Here is a 17,653-nt window from a genome sequence, read left to right as displayed (position 1 = left end):
AACTCTGATGCTATTTCCAATAGAATACCACTTTCACCACCCCATCATCAGAGTTGCTGGCTGGCTAACACAATCCCCCCAAAAAAGACACAAGACAACCACAGAGGAGAAATAAACTAGAGGGGTCACTCAGACATATCAAGAGTGTTCAAACAGTCAAAGTGTAATAAGAATGTTAAGTTGGAATGAATTATGGTCATAATTGTAATAAGGAGAGATTATTAAAACATATACACATATCATATAAACCTTCATCAGAAATAAACGTTTGCCTTTGGACTGTAATGCTCCCAACAGCCCCTAGAGGGCACCATAACAAAAATATATTTTGTAAGATACAGCCATGTAACCATATTGTTAGCCCGTAGAGAGAATAACCCCATGAAAAGAAAACTGGAGAAAGTAATGCAGTGTAACCATATACGTCTCCCTTAGAGGGCGTTTTTAGAGTTAGCAGGCCTACTGCAATGATATTATAAACAAGGCCTTTAAAACACAACTTCTCCCAGCTGTAAAACAAAAGTTCCAGGCATGATAAAGCTTAAAAGACGCTGAATGGTGGGAAGGGTTATTATTTTGGGGTCCCCTCTAACCTAGTGTGGGGACCCAGAGATGATATAGACAGAACGTTTTGAAATTGGTCCCATTGTCCTAGGACCACCGCATGTTGAGTTATGAGCAATTATGGGGCAAGTTTTCACACCGCAAATATTCTAGTATGTTGACTGCAATACTCAGAACAGCCCCTAGAGGACACCACAATACAAAAAGCATTCAGAAAAACATGGTCATGTAACCATACAGTCATCTCTTAGAAAGCATAACCACATGAAAAGTGAATGGGAGAAAGTAATGCATTGTAACCATGTATTTAGTCCCTAAAGAACATAGTGCATTATGCATTTTCGAGGCTAGCAGGAATACTGCAATGATATTACTAACGAGGCCTATACAACATAACTTTCTCCAACTGTAAAACAAAAGTTCCAGCCATGAGAAAACATATAAAAAGATAAATGGTGGTAGGGGCTATTATTCTGGAGTCCCAACTAACCTAGTGTGGGGACCCAGAGATAATGTAGACAAAGAGAGCACATTGTGGTCCATGTTTTGAGGGTGGCCCCATTGTCCTAGGACCACCACAGGCTGAGTTATGAGTACAAATGTTTTGTAAACGTAATGCCCTGCAAAACATTATGGGACATGTTTCCATGCCATGAATATTTTATTATGTTGATATGACTTGTAATGCTTAGAACCGCCCTAGAGGACACCACAGTGAAAATAGCATTTGTAAGAAACATGGTCATGTAACTATATAGATAGCCTCTAGAGTGCATAACCACACAAAAAGAAAATGGCAATAAGTAATGCAGTGTAAACATATATTTACCACCTAAGGGGCATAGTGCATTTTATATATATATATATATATATATATATATATATATATATATATATTCAGGGGTAGCAGGCCTTATAACAATGATATTGCAAACAAGGCCCTTAAAACACAAGCTATTCCCAGCTGTTAAAAAAAAAAAAAAAAAAAAAAGTCCCAGCCATGAGAAAGCTTAAACAGACACTGAATGTTGGGAGGGGTTATTATTTTGGGGTCTTCTCTAACCTAGTGTGGGGACCCAAAGATGATGTAGACAGAGCATGTTGCCTTAAATGTTTTGGTGGTGGTGGTCCTAGAACAGTGATACTCAAAGTACGGCCCTCCTGCCATTTACATGCGGCCCCCAGGTCAACAGCAGCACTGTACTGCTGTTTATTCGACTTGGCACCAGCACAAAACATTGTTAACTAAACGGGCAAGTATTTAATTGGAGGCTAATTGAAAAGGGAGTAACTACGGTGTCCTGGAACTCAACTTCAGATACACCTTCATTATTAAAGACATCCTGCAGCAAAAATATAAAAGTATGATCTGTTTGAAATTCAAAAAGTGCATTTCTTTAGCCTGCAGAACCGTTTCACCTTAATACACACAATGATACCACTGCATTGAGATGTATTTTTAGAGTGATAGTTTTCAAACATAAATTAAGAACCTTTCATCCACCTTTCCCCCACACCCTGACAACAATGTGAACTGTGAACTAATTGTCAAGCCAGCTGTTATGTTAACTCTTTGGGAGGACTGGGTTTCTATTGTACATGAACAACATTATGGGGGTTATTACAACTTTGGAGGAGGTGTTAATCCGTCCCAAAAGTGACGGTAAAGTGACGGATATACCACCAGCCGTATTACGAGTTCCATAGGATATAATGGACTTGTAATACGGCTGGTGGTATATCTGTCACTTTACCGTCACTTTTGGGATGGATTAACACCTCCTCCAAAGTTGCAATAACCCCCTATATTTTATTAAATCAGACACAGAAGTTATTATGCAGCATACTTCTTGAAGATGTATTTCAAGGTTCTTATATGTGATGATGAAGAAAAGGGAGGAAAGGTGAAGTCAAACATTTGCCTAGGATCACACAATTTGGTTAAGTGGAGAAGCCGGATTGATACCCAAGTTTCTGGTTTCACATTGCGCAAATCAGACTCTAGATGTATACGCTTCACTTACCCTACAACCACTTTATCACTACCCCTCCCCACCTTCGCCCTGCTGGCATCAATGCGGACCTCAGTCACATCACAGACCAAACAGTGCGGCCCCTGGGAAAATGTTTGTGAGTACCCATGTCCTAGGACAACCACAAGCTGAGTTATGAGCAAAAATATTTTGTGAAAGTAATGCCCTGCAAAGCATTATGGGTCGAGTTTTCCCAAGTGCAGTGAATATTGTAGTATCCGCTCTCCTGCTGTGCCAGAAGAGCTGCGCAAACTTTGAGGATTTCTGTTTTACGTAAAGCATTCACCGATTTCAAGTGTTTTAAGAAGGGAGCCACAAGAAATGTCTCTGATTAGGTAACTGTGAACAATGTGACCAGCGCTCCGATATCGTGTATCGAGTTCACGCTGTTCTAACCGTGAGTGCTGTGAGCACCATGGCCGCCATGCAGCACGAAGGGGAGAGACAAAAGAAATAGTTCGCCCAAACTGAAGTATATCAGCAATTTTGCAATAATCCATGTAACAGGGACAGTCTGCAAGGGATGACAAAAACAGCCTCAAGGCAAGACAAACATAAAACATTTACCGCTGACAAAAATTGTTTTTTGAAAGGCAGGTCCACGAACGAGTGAAAGTGATGGGCGTGACATGGGTGTAGTTAAAAGCCCACAATACTTACAACAGGTCAAATCGCTTGCACGCTCAACCTAACAAGGTGCTTTTTTTTTTTAGCCCACACACTAGATAGCAGAAGGAAGCAGAACATGTGAATGTGGACTGAGGTCTTCTCAAAAGTATTTAACTAACTGGCTGGGCAGCAGAGAAAAGGAGTGACAGGAAGTGTTACATAGGTAGGAGGTGACTACCTGTTTGTGAAGTTATCCCAGCCTTTAAAGCTCATAGACATTCTCATTGTTCATGCCTTTTTTAAGTCTCTTTATGTAAAAATGTTTAACCTTTATTTAACTGTGGACTCTTGAGAAGTGAATAAGCTCACCTATCCTGCTATTTCATTGCAGGCTTTCATCTTGTTCTTTCTGATAATTTTTTATTTATTGGATAATCCAATTCTAATTCTCAGAGGTTGCATCAGTGTTGTTTGTTTCAAATGCACACTGTCCAAGTAGTGTTAATGGCTCTATTTTCTTTCCAACAGGCAGTAAGAACCTAGAACATGGCCTGCTGTTCAAAGAGCTCCTGCAGACACCAAATTTTCGAATCACTGTGGTGGATGATGCAGATACCGTAGAGCTTTGTGGTGCTCTTAAGGTAATGCGCTAATGTGTAGACCGAAGGCGAGCCCAATGCCATCCCTTCCAAAACATTTTACCATCTCTAGTCTAGAACAGTGGTTCCCAACCTTTTGCCTTCTGTGGACCCCCACTTTATCATTACTGGAACCCGGGAACCCCCACTGAATCATTATTGGAATCCTGGGACCCCCCCCCATTAAGTTATTACTGAAAGCTGGGGACCTAATCTATTAATATTATTTAATTTTCTAAGCAGTCGCGGACCCTCTGAGGAGGCTTCGCGGACCCCCAGGGGTCCCCGGACCACAGGTTGGGAACCACTGGTTTAGAACAAGAATTCTGGCATTTGCATTCTGCACAACCTCCACAAGTATAAGCAGTGGTTGGAGAGGTGTGTGCTTGTTTTATGTGCTTCATGGGAAGATTTTGGCGGTGCATGCGATTCTGGCACATCCAGTCTTTGCAGTGAACCTAATGCTGCAGTATTATTGATACATTTATAGAGGTTTGGGAGATGATTGGGGTGCGTTTTATTCAGCACTTCTGCAACATACCTGATTAAACGGGATATCACTTGGTTGGTGGAGTAAGCCTGGGCACGTGGCTTTTGTTAGAATATTGCAGTTTTTATATGAATCTTTAAAACATTGAATATGTCAGTCTCTGTGCCTTGGTCATGCACAGATTCAAATATTTTGTAGCTATAATTGAAGCTGTGTTTCATTATGAGTGTCAATTCCGCAAACTCAGTTCCATTTCTAGATGGAATTTTAAGGATCCTGATTAAGCGGGACTTCAGCAGCGTCAATAGCGTATGAGAGCTGCCTTCTTAGCCAACAGTTGGTTCTGGAGTTTGTATTCCAGTGTAAGATGATGCGGAGTAGTTGACATAGGCAATTTCCACAAGAAACAGTTTCACCTGCCTAACGCAGTGTTCGGTCAGTTGCCTAGCATTAGCAGAAAAGCTTCAGACCCGTGTGTAAGGGTGGCTAGAAACTTTGCTCTTATTACTTCCAAGAGAGGGAGGAGTGATAAATCAGAAAGGTTGGAAGCTTGTCCTTTGAGAGCATATAACATAGGAGGGAGTTTGGACGCCATTGGTGCAAGGTGTGCTTTAGGATGCGTCTTCTTGAACGTTCGCTCCTATATCCTGGAAAAAGAACCTCCTTGAGCTTGACTCCATTTAGTCTCCAAACTAATTTCTTTTTAGATGACGAGACGAACGGTATGATTTTTGTCTGTGTTGTTAATTTCCAGTCTATTGTTCAAGCAGTATAAATGTAGTTGATCTATTGAATATTGGAGACCCCTTTGCGTTTGGTTAAGCAGCACTGTCCCATCAGCATATTGCATCACAGGAAGAGGATTATTATTGAACTTTGGTGTACTTGTCCACTGTTTTCCAAGGGCTTTTCCTGTGTCAGCAGGGTACAAATTAAAAAGCAGATGTGTGCGAAGGGACCCTTGCTTCAGGCCTTTGTTTACGCAAACCTTGTCAGAAATAGTTGCCTTGTTCCATGATTTAATTTGAATCCAGTTGTCTGTGTATAATGATTGATTGGCTCTGAATAGTTGGCTTGGAATGCCCATTTGTTCAGTCCTAAGCCAGAGCAGGAGTTTGCCGATTGAATCGAAGTCCTTGCGGAAATCGATGAAACATGGAAAAAGATTTTGCTTCACTCTGATGCCTCTTTGGATTAATGCTGATAATGCTGCAATATTATCTATTGGTGCGTTGCATGCCGAAAACCCCATTTGAAACCATGGAATATGTTTTTTTTTCGCCCATATGCTCAGATCTTTTGGTAGTGCTTCTGCGTAGTATTTGACATCTGCATCGAGAAAACCATTTAGTCTGTAGTAGTCCGGTTCCCCTTTTCGGCCCTTTTTTCTTAATTGGATACAAGATTGAACCCTTCGAGGAGGCTGGATTGAGGCCTTTCTTGCAGGAACTCTTGAATAATTTCCCAATGCCTCGGCCTAGTATGTCAAGGTTTACATGAAAATTGCTGGAGGCAGACCACTGGGGCCCGGAGCGCAATCATTTCTGTTTGCCTTGATGATGTTGATTACTTCCTTCAGTTATGATTGCTCGCTGATGCCTGTTTTGTCCTTCAGTTTCATCAGTTACAAAGAAGGTTGGGGCTGTGTATAGTGAGCGAATGTACTGCGTTCATACTAATGTATTCATTTTATTACTTGTCGATAGCTGATGGGAGCCTTCGGCAGCTCAAACTAAGTTTCAGAATTGTTTTGATGATCAGGGTATCTCTGCCTCGTGAAGTGCCTGACAATGCTTAACTCGGTTTCATTTTTGCTATCCCTATTGCTTTTTTATCATCTTTCCTGGTCAGTTGTGCATTTTTCACTTCATTAAACGTCTCCTTTTGCTTGCTTTTATCAAGTTCCTATTTAGGTCTGTTTTTTGTCCAGTTACATTTAAAGGAATGATGAACATTTAATTCTTGAGTGAGTCGTCACATTCTCCTGTTAATCCAGCTGCTGCAAGGATTGTTGTTGCATATTCATTTATCCTTAGTGTGCAGATCTGAGGAAAGTGATTGTTTTCGGTCTGTTGTATTGTTTTGAAGTCTGTGAAGCAGTTCACTAGCTCGTTGGGTAAAATTGTGTAGTCCAAAACTGTTGTTTGAGTTGTTCCTATTTTAGTAGGTCATATATGGTAGTCGCTTGGATAGAGGCCATTCACGGTTCGTAGCCATGAGTCCAAGAATTGTTCAACAAACTCTACTGGATGGATCAACAGATTGGGCAGAGATCGAGGGTTCTGGTGCATTCCAATAATTGTCCCTCATTTCATGCCAGATAAATTTTGCACAATGGTCCTAGGGATTCAGATTGAAGTTACCTGTCACAATTAATATTGCTACTTGAACAAAGGGCTGTAAAGTCTTGTATGCTAGCTAATTCTGAAGTATTAGATTTCGTAATGGTTGTTGAAGGATGAATCCATATGGTGAGTATAAAATCCTGTAGTAAGTGAGATAATTTTGATTTCAATTTAACAGACATCCTCTGCAGCCGGAAACTATTAATATTCACCTCTGTCCATCCAAGGTGAAGGTGTGTTGCCGCAAGAATAGTTAATCCTCCTGTGGGTCTTCCTCTTGTCAAGGACCTTTTGGCTGCAAAAGTGAAGCTTTCATAGCTGCCACCATCAATGTTCCTGTAGCTTCAGGTCTCCTGGAGGCAGATGGTGTCAAATTTAGAAAGGAATTCAATACCATCTTGATGCTTCTGCTGGAGTACTTCCCAACCCAATTGCAGGAGCAGAGTTTCATTCCGTTTCCTGTGTTCAGCCCAAACATGGAAGATGCCATACCAAGATACCCTTAACCTACCCGTAGCTCTCCACGACAGGGGAAGTGGATGCCCCCTGAGGTGTGGGGGGGCTTCAGTAGGACAGCCTAGGTGGTTGGAGGCGGGAGCATATGGTCACCTGGCCAACCGTTGACCCTACGGGCACTTTGGAGCATGAAGGTGTCGGCAGAGGAAGTGATTGGCCCTGCAAAACGATACTCTCTAAACCGGAAATTCCCAAGAGGAAGCCCTAACAATAAGGCGGTACATCCGATCCCAGTTTGTGCTTGTTCCATTGACAGTTCATACAGATATTATCTCTGAGTGTTCAGAAGAGAAATTTCTTTTCAATTTTGCAGTTACAGACCAATTTTGATATTTATTGTGGGTCAAACTGAGGTCCACTTTTTTACCAAATGTGTGCCAATGAGTCAAGACCCTGAATACTTACGGAGGAGCAGATTTGCCCTCACTGCCCGCACCTTGAGTCCACTGTTGGAAGATTCACAGTTACAGGAGTATGTAGGGAAAGGTGGGTGAGGGTATGTGGAATCAGTTGTCAGGGGAGAGAAGATAGGCCGGTCACTGAAGGTGATCTTCCTAGTCTAATTACTGTGCAGTTCTTGATATTAATGGGTACATGTCTCCTACATGTTAAGCACTTCTTGCTCTGCCTTACTTGAGAGAAACCGTAATCATCCAATGTGTTCCTTGGAGGGAATGTAGGAAATACATTATCGTAATGAGGCTGTACTACCTGTCAAGACAACACACTGATTAACAAGTATTCATTGCTAGACACGCATCCCCTCCTCCGAGTTCAACCATCACTTGCACTTGTCCTTGTAATACACACCTCGGCGAGCAGGGTGTGGGCTGATTAGCAGAGTCCTTCCTCTGGAGGCTTCTTTCAAACCTCAGATACTCTGAAGAGGGCAAGAGTTCTTTTAAATTGAATTTTCCCAAATGCCCCTCTGGTAGTCCGCTATGCAGGTTCTCAACTTAGTCAAAAGTTCCTCCCTAATCTCAAGTTTTACAATGAGCGCCCTTTCAAACAAATTCTACAAACATTGCTCAGTGGCCAGGGTACAATAATTGCAATTCTCTCCCTTTTTCCTTGGTCCTTGTACCAGATTATGCAAGTGTATCTCTTTCTTTACAACCAATAATTGCCCCCTTTCAGTTTGTCAAAAGCTCTCTCTCTTTTTTTTTTTTTGTTTTTTTTTTAAATCCCTCATCTTTTGAACTGTTTCAGGGGCCAAGAGATCTCATGATGCTATCTCTGCATCCCACCGTGATTTGAAAGAAAAGCCGAGCTATTCAGGAGCAAAGTGCTCAATGTGTTCTTGTGATATTTGCTTGGCGGGCCCCTTGAATACTTGAACCCCACCCACGATTGCTGAGAGATCCCGCAACAAGCGTGTCATTCTACACGATCTCACATCCATCTTGTAACATGTGGGGCAAGTCCTACGCAGCCTTATTCCCCTTCGAAAGAAATGTCACAAAGCACCCGGTGACCGACCGCAGCCCCGCCTGCACCGAGCAGCCAGGATTTGATGACTGGTTTTAGTCTGCAGGTTTGGTCACTTTATAGGGCCCCCTGGGAGAAAGGGCATTAGGGGAGTGCAGCGATCGTGATAGTAGGTATGTTGCATACAATATTTTCTTGTATTAGAAAGTAGGTCGCTCCCCTGCCGCTGCAGCTCCTCCAGCTCCTCCAGGTTCCTGAGTTCCTGAGACCCACCTCACAGTAAGTACCCCCCACCTCCCAGCCCCTCGCCCTGCCCAGCGCTACTCACCCTCTCTCCTGCTCCTGCTTCTTTTCTTCTTTTCCTCTTCTCTGTTCTTCCTCCTCACTCCTCGTCTGTAATCTTCTTCTGTACTCTTCTTCTCCCCGACTTCTCTCTTCTTCTGTGTGCTTCTCTGCCTCTCCTGTCGCCTCTCTTCTTCTTCATCTTCTTCTGAGGTCTTCTGCCTTCTGTTCCTCGTCTTCCGTATCTTCATCTGTGATCTTCTGCTCTTCTGTGATCCTCTGCTCTTCTGGGATCTTCTGGTCTCCTGTTCCTCGGTTCTTCTATCTTCTTCTATCTTCTTCTATCTTCGGCTCTTCTGCCTCCTCCGTCTTCTTCTCCCCGCGCCTGCCCTCCTGCTCCTGCCTCATCCCCCTCCCTCACTCGCCTCCCCCTCTCTATCACCCCTATTTAAACCCGTTCGCTATCTACCTCCCTCACTCCTCCTATCTACCTGTCTCTCTGTCTCTCTATCCCACTATCTAACTCCCTCACTCTCCACCTCCTCCTATCTACCTATCTCTCTATCTATCTATTTCTCTATCGTTTTCTCTATCTATCTATTTTTCTCCATCTATTTCTCTATCTCTCCCCCCTTTCCGCCACCCCCTCTATACCTATCTTCCTATTCTCTCACTCTACCTCTCACCCACCTCTACAACCCCCCCTCCCCTATCTTCACAACCCTACTCCTATCTCTCTCCCTAATCTCCTAAACCTCCTAACACTCACCCCCTCCACCCATAAACCCCCCCCCAGCTCTTCTCACTCTACCTGTCCCCCCCCCCTCGCGCTTTCCCGCCGCGACCTCCTGCACGCCCCCGCCCCCCAGCTCCCATTCGCCCCCAGCTGACCCCTCCCCCCCCTCCTAACTCATATGGCGGCCGCTGCGCGACAGCGGTAGCGACCCTTGACCCAAGGGTAGGTCGCTCCCCCTGCCGCTGCAGCTCCTCCAGGTTCCTGAGACCCACCTCACAGTAAGTACCCCCCACCTCCCAGCCCCTCGCCCTGCCCCGCGCTACTCACCCTCTCTCCTGCTCCTGCTTCTTTTCTTCTTTTCCTCTTCTCTGTTCTTCCTCCTCGTCTGTAATCTTCTTCTGTACTCTTCTTCTCCCCGTCTTCTCTCTTCTTCTGTGTGCTTCTCTGCCTCTCCTGTCGCCTCTCTTCTTCTTCATCTTTTTCTGAGGTCTTCTGCCTTCTGTTCCTCGTCTTCTGTGATCTTCTGCTCTTCTGTGATCTTCTGCTCTTCTGTAATCTTCTGCTCTTCTGTAATCTTCTGCTCTTCTGTGATCTTCTGCTCTTCTGTGATCTTCTGCTCTTCTGTGATCTTCTGCTCTTCTGTGATCTTCTGCTCTTCTGTGATCTTCTGCTCTTCTGTGATCTTCTGCTCTTCTGTGATCTTCTGTGATCTTCTGCTCTTCTGTCTTCTATCTTCTCCCTTCGGCTCTTCTGCCTCCTCCGTCGTCTTCTTCTCCCCGCGCCTGCCCTCCTGCTCCTGCCTCATCCCCCTCCCTCACTCGCCTCCCCCTCTCTGTCACCCCTATCTAACCCGTTCGCTATCTACCTCCCTCACTCCTCCTATCTACCTGTCTCTCTGTCTCTCTATCCCACTATCTAACTCCCTCACTCTCCACCTCCTCCTATCTTCCTATCTCTTTATCTATCTATTTCTCTATCTATCGTTTTCTCTATCTATTTTTCTCCATCTATTTCTCTATCTCTCCCCCCCTTCCCGCCAGCCCCTCTATTACCTATCTTCCTATCCTCTCACTCTACCTCTCACCCTCACCCACCTCTACAACCCCCCCTCCCCTATCTTCACAACCCTACTTCTATCTCTCTCCCTAATCTCCTAAACCTCCTAACACTCACCCCCCTCCACCCTTAAACCTCCCTCCCCCAGCTCTTCTCACTCTACCTGTCCCCCCCTCCCTCGCGCTTTCCCGCCGCGACCTCCTGCACGCCCCCGCCCCCCAGCTCCCATTCGCCCCCAGCTGACCCCTCCCCCCCCTCCTACCTCATATGGCTGCCGCTGCACGACTGCGCAGCGGGCGCGCCAGAGGCAAGCCCGTCTGCACCCGGCCCGCGCCCAGCGCCACGACCCCTGATCCCCAGCTCTCCCAAGCCCCGCTGATCCGCTACGACCCCACCACCCTCCACGCCCTCAACCCAGGGCGCTCAAACACCTGCTTCCAAGCTCACCCCAAACACACCCATGGACCCTTCGCCTGCAACTCCTGCAAACGCATCTTCCACCACGCAACTACCACGACCACAAGCCCACGCGCCATCAACCACCTCAAGTGCATCCTGGTCAACGCTCGCTCCGTCCACAAGCACGCCGTTGAACTCTCGGACCTCCTGGACTCCACAGCACCGGACGTCGCCTTCATCACGGAGACCTGGATGAACGCCTCCTCTGCTCCAGACATCGCCACCGCCATCCCCGAAGGCTACAAGATCTCCAGAAAAGACCGCACCAACAAAGTTGGAGGAGGTATCGCCATCGTCTTCAAAGACTCCATCAGCGTCACCACCTCCACCGAAGACACCCCTCTCGCCGCTAAACACCTGCATTTTCAGATTCGCACCGACCCGAGGACCACCCTCGGAGGATCCCTCGTCTACCGTCCTCCCGGACCACGCGCCCCTTTCAGCGACGCCATCGCCGACTTCATCTCCCCGCACGCCCTCGCCTCACCGGACTACATCCTCCTAGGCGACCTCAACTTTCATCTGGAACAAAACAACGACCCCAACACCACCACCCTGCTTGACAACCTCGCCAACCTCGGCCTCAAACAACTGGTGAACACCGCCACACACATAGCCGGACACACGCTCGACCCTATCTTCTCCGCCAGCAAACACATCTTCTTCAGCCACACCTCCGCTCTACACTGGACCGACCACAGCTGTGTCCACTTCACATTCCGACGCGAGACCCGCCACCTCCGCACTCAACCCATCCCTCGTCGACAGTGGAACAAGATCCCCGAAGAGCAACTCTTCTCCGCACTCGCCGCCAACCAACCCACCCTCACCACCGACCCCAACGACGCAGCCCTCAGCCTCACAAACTGGATCTCCAACTGCGCAGACAACCTTGCTCCCCTCAAACGCACGCATCGACAGACCAACACCAAAAAACCTCTCTGGTTCTCTGACACCCTCAAAGAATCAAAGAAAACCTGTTGCGCCCTCGAAGGCCTGGCGCAAGGACCACACCGCTGACAACATGACGGCCCTCAAGAACGCTACCCGCGAACACCACCACCTGATCCGCGCAGCTAAAAGGAACTTTTTCACCGACAGACTGGACAAAAACAGCCACAACAGCAGAGAACTCTTCAGCATCGTCAAGGAGTTCTCCAACCCCAACGCCGTCACGCCCTCACAGGATTTGTGCGAATCCCTCGCCACCTTCTTCCATCGCAAGATCAGCGACCTCCACGACAGCTTCGGACACCAGACCCAAGCTAACACCACCGAACCCGCACCCCCGGCCATCACTCTCAACAACTGGACCCACATCAACACTGAAGAAACCAAATCCACCATGAACTCTATCCACTCCGGCGCCCCTTCGGATCCCTGCCCTCACTTCATCTTTAACAAAGCCGACGACATCATCGCCCCGCACCTCCAGGCCGTCATCAACTCTTCTTTTTCTTCTGCTACCTTCCCCGAATGCTGGAAACACGCCGAAGTCAACGCCCTACTAAAGAAACCTACGGCTGACCCGAGCGACCTGAAAAACTTCCGCCCCATCTCTCTCCTGCCTTTCCCAGCCAAGGTAATAGAGAAGACCGTCAACAAACAGCTGACCACCTTCCTGGAAAACAACAACCTGCTCGACCCTTCACAAACCGGATTACGAACCAACCACAGCACGGAAACCGCCCTCATCTCAGTCACAGACGACATCAGATCCCTGATGGACAACAGTGAAACAGTCGCCCTCATTCTCCTCGACCTCTCGGCTGCCTTCAATACCGTCTGTCACCGCACCCTAATCACCCACCTCCGCTCCATCGGGATCCAAGGCCAGGCCCTGGACTGGATCGCCTCCTTCCTTTCAAACCGTTCCCAAAGAGTTTACCTCCCTCCGTTTCGCTCAGAACCCACCGAGATCATCTGCGGCATACCTCAAGGCTCATCACTCAGCCCGACACTCTTCAATGTCTACATGAGCCCCCTCGCCAACATCGTACGCAAGCACGACATCATCATCACCTCCTACGCCGACGACACCCAACTTATACTCTCCCTCACCAAGGACCCCGCCAGCGCCAAGACCAACCTACAAGAGGGTATGAAGGACGTCGCAGATTGGATGAGGCTCAGCCGCCTAAAGCTGAACTCTGAAAAAACGGAAGTCCTCATCCTCGGCAACACCCCGTCCGCCTGGGACGACTCCTGGTGGCCCACGGCCCTCGGCACCGCACCGACCACCCACAGACCACGCCCGCAACCTCGGCTTCATCTTGGACCCTCTTCTCACCATGACCAAGCAAGTCAACGCCGTGTCCTCCGCCTGCTTCCTCACCCTCCGCATGCTCCGCAAGATCTTCCGCTGGATCCCCGCCGACACTAGAAAAACCGTGACCCACGCCCTCGTCACGAGCCGCCTGGACTACGGCAACACACTCTACGCTGGGACCACAGCCAAACTCCAAAATCGCCTGCAACGCATTCAAAACGCCTCGGCCCGCCTCATCCTCGACGTACCCCGCAACAGCCACATCTCCGCACACCTGAGACACCTGCATTTGCTCCCAGTCAGCAAAAGGATCACCTTTCGACTTCTCACCCACGCACACAAAGCCCTCCACAACAAGGGACCACCCAGGACCACTCCGCTTTCCGGAGACTCCTAAAAACCTGGCTTTTCGAGCAGCAGTAACCCCCTCTTTCCCCTAGCGCCTTGAGACCCGCACAGGTGAGTAGCGCGCTTTATAAATGTTAATGATTTGATTTGATTTGAATATTTTCTTCACACAACTTTCATTGCAGTGTGGTTTATGGCTAGAAGCACCATCGTAGAATTGCAGTACATTGGGTCTTTAGATTTCTATACTCTGATCCAGTTTAGGAGTGGGGCCAACTTTGCAGGGGTTCTAATGCATTGAAAAGTTAGTGCTGACTTAAGGAACAGAAATAACTGCAAGATATTTCTCCTTCTTGAGCTACAAACCTGTTAAAATTTAAAAGCCCCTACAATACTGCACGATATAGGACACTGGCAGCAGATTTAGTGGAACATTCTTCAACAGCACTGCACATTTCCCACATTTACTTTTGAAATTCCGAAGACTAGCACATGAAGAGGGCAGGTTGAGTGCATACTTTGTCTTCGTCTCGTATCAAGATCCCGACGATTAAATTAGCCATCCTAGAAATCAAAAATATTGACTTGTTCCAATCTAAATCCATTGAAACAAAGTCTATTTTTCTTGGTTTTCACCATGACCAGGATCATGCCTTGACGTTTCGGACAGTGTTCATGAGCTTCTCAGCACAAAAAGCCTTGATCCACCAACAGCTAGAGCAAACTATTTATTGTCAGTGCACACGTCACTGCATAACTCGCTTACAGTAGTGGGGTGGGCAGATCTCCAGTAACCTCTGTCAGGTTCTCTAGTTTTGTAGAAAATCCAAATGATAAAAATGTTGAAACAAGGTAGAGGCAAGGGCCATCTTTCTCATGCTTTTTCTGGTCATCTTTTTATCTGTCAGAGCTCCATCAAGACCTTTCCCTGGCATTGGTTCGTACTTGCAGGTCTGTTTTCATTAGTTTAGTGGTCATTGAAGTTAATCATCTCCTGAAAGAAGAGCCCTACCTAGTTTGCCAAAGGCCCTTTTCAGGTCCAGTAAACCCAGGTGAACATGAGTGGTTTAAGTGCACATATGTCTTCATAGACCTGTAGCTTTAACTGTGGTCTGATCTGTGGTGCCGCCTCCTGTCTGTAACCCTGCTTGCACACTTTTCACAGGCCTGGTTATGACAAGCCAATCCTTGTGCCTAATTAGGATAAATTTAGGAAATACCCTCCAGTTGTGCTCAGTGTTTCATTCATCATCCATCTTATTTCCCTGTATTGTATCCAATACTCTCCTGGAAGTGCTGCCGTTCCCTGCCGTCCAAAATGTAATCTTTTTAAACCACAGCCTATTGCGCACCGCGGCCTTCTTTCATCAAGCGAAGCGTGTGCTCGTGTCAACAAAGAAGCAGCAGACCCAGTACCTTGATATTGTGATCTTCAACAAGTTGATGCTTATGGAAGGCCACCAAGGAACCAGAGGTGATGTAGAGGCTGGAGAGCCAGTGTGTTAGATCAGTGCACGGCATGCATAGCGCATGCTTTTATGTTGCTTAAACCATTGGGAACCAAGGAGCAATCATGAAGGTTCGGTCCTCTGGAAGGTATCGTGCAGCGTGCTTTTTTTTTTTTTTTTTTTTTTTTTTTAGATTTGCATTAGTTCCTGTAAAAACAGGTATGAAGAGTGTTCTTCCACATCTAAGCAGAAGGGACTAGCTCGATTGCTTGGAATATTTAATATTGTCACACAGAGGTCTTCCCCGAGAAGACAAAAAGGATCCAGGATCATAGCCACAGCCATGGTTATGTGTTTTCTCCCCCTGCCCCTTTTTGGGAAAGAAGAAGGCAATATTTTGGTCCATAACAGAAATTAGAGACAGTAACTTAAATTTCAATGTTGCTATTTCTGGCTAGTGACTCAGCAGCTGTTGGCGATTTCCCATTTTTTTACTTTTGTGCTGTTTTGCTGTCAGGAGTAATTACCAATTACCTTCAGTAGTTTTGATAACCTGCTTTCCCTATAGAGTCTAAAGATGTTTGTCTTCTTGGACCCCCCGCTCCAAAAAAACACATACTTTAAAAGCAAAGATCCAAAAACACAGACTGCCAAAATCTCTACCTTTCACAAATTACTTAGGACAAAAAGGTCAGTCCTGTGTTTTTAACGGCTTAGTCTGGATAAAGATTCTCCCATCTAAACTGGGACCGGGCTAATTTACAGTTCTGACTGGAGCCCTCTAGTATTAGGAGGCAAAGCATTCAATAATGGGATTAAGTGCCAAATCTATTTTTTGTTGATAAGTAGTTAGTTAAGGTTGTGGTTTTTGGGGTCGATATTTGGAGTTTGCATTTATATATAAAGTTTTTGCAGTGTCTTTTCACTTGCAGCACACATGCATGCCAGCTAATTTAAGTGGATTTGAAATAGTTGGATTAGTTGCTTTAAGATTATTTTAGCTGAGTCCTTAAGCCCACAAAAGAGAATTTGAGTGCATGGTCAGGAGAGGCAGCTGTTTTTGCCGCTGGTCTTCCAGAAGCAAGATAAAGGCGCTGTGCTTTTCATGAAGTATAAAATCATTTTACTTTTTTTTTTTTTTTTTTTTAAATGTTTTATCGCAAAATGGAATTATTGTACAGACTTGAAAAGGGTGGAGATTTTACGGTCACTGCTAATTTCCCCTAATTGGTGGAGATTGTCTCACAGCCCATACAACTATTTAAATACATTAATGACATACCTTGTAAAGGGTAGACCTTCTGGTCGGTGTCTGCTGCCCTTCCCAGCTCCTCTGGCTGCTGCTGCCTCTGCCTCTTGCCTGGGACGAACTTTGAGTCTCCTCGACCCTCAGACTCATCCCTGCGCCTCATCCCTGGTGGTCTAGTGGCCATCACAAGTAAGTATTTTCCTTTTCTTTTCTTCTCTTTGTCGCTCTTTCACTCTTGCATTTTCTGCCTTTTTCTTCTATCATTTGCCGTTTCTTTTCTTCTCTGTAGCTCTGTCACTCTTGCATTTTCTTTTCTTCTATCATCCCTTGTTTTTCCCTAGTTCTTTTTCCTTTCTCCCCTCTTCCTCTGCCCCCTTCCCCCCGCGAAGAACCTTTCCCGCCCTCCCGCTTCCCAGCTGACTGGTCCCACCACCCTTCTCACCTTCTCAATGGCAGCCACGCGCAGTGGACAAGCCCGCCTGCACCCGACCGCGCCCAGCGCCAGGAACCCTGGTGGCTTCGGTTGAGGTCAGCCCCAGCGCCTTGAGACCCTCACGGGTGAGTAGCCACGCTTTTTAAGCATTGATTGATAGACATGTGCCTCGCATAAACTTAGTAATATGAGGCGAAATATCGAAATGTTGCAGTAAAAACCGAGATATTCTCTGTCAGTAAATGACGCCATGTAGTAATTACTGGAATCAATTTGATTGCATTGTAACATTTATATGGCACTTACCTCTCCGATGTGAGGCGTTGAAGAGCTTGCGTACATGAATAATAGTCTACTCTACACCTCGTAGTACGCGTGGTTGGAAGGGTGTTGTCTCTGTTTTCATCCTGTGTGGGGAAAGATTCCATGTTGTGCGTGATGACCACCGAGGAGCAGTTGTGTGATGGGTGGAGGAGAGGCACCCATTTTATGGTTAGAAATAAGCTGATGATGTCAGTAACAAATCCCATTTGTTGATATGAGCTTGATCTCTGCTCTTCCTTTATACGAGGATATTCTCTTGTGTAGGAAGCACTGGAATTCACCAGTTATGTTTGTGAGCGCACTTACTATATGACAGCTCATGGTCCTACCCGTGTTGTTCTCCAGTTAACTGTTTGTGTATTGGCACCATGGACAAATATGTATTTTGTGCATGGCCGATGACGGAGTTATGTTGTGTTTTGAGTG

At 46.4% G+C, this 17,653-nt stretch overlaps 1 protein-coding gene across 2 annotated transcripts in view; it reads left to right on the top strand.

The window, feature by feature from the left end:
• Window positions 1-17,653, top strand: part of GPD1L (glycerol-3-phosphate dehydrogenase 1 like) — a 78,651-nt gene that overhangs the window by 34,748 nt on the left and 26,250 nt on the right. For both annotated transcript variants that reach the window (XM_069211996.1, XM_069211997.1), the window contains exon 5: window positions 3,735-3,847. In XM_069211996.1, the coding sequence (XP_069068097.1) occupies window positions 3,735-3,847 (113 nt within the window). The remainder of the gene's footprint in view (window positions 1-3,734; window positions 3,848-17,653) is intronic.

The sequence above is a fragment of the Pleurodeles waltl genome, chromosome 10 (assembly GCF_031143425.1).
Source record: "Pleurodeles waltl isolate 20211129_DDA chromosome 10, aPleWal1.hap1.20221129, whole genome shotgun sequence".
In the NCBI taxonomy this organism is placed as follows: domain Eukaryota; kingdom Metazoa; phylum Chordata; class Amphibia; order Caudata; family Salamandridae; genus Pleurodeles; species Pleurodeles waltl.
The sequence above is the reverse complement of the archived record's forward strand: the minus strand, read 5'-3'. Positions and strand labels throughout refer to the sequence as shown.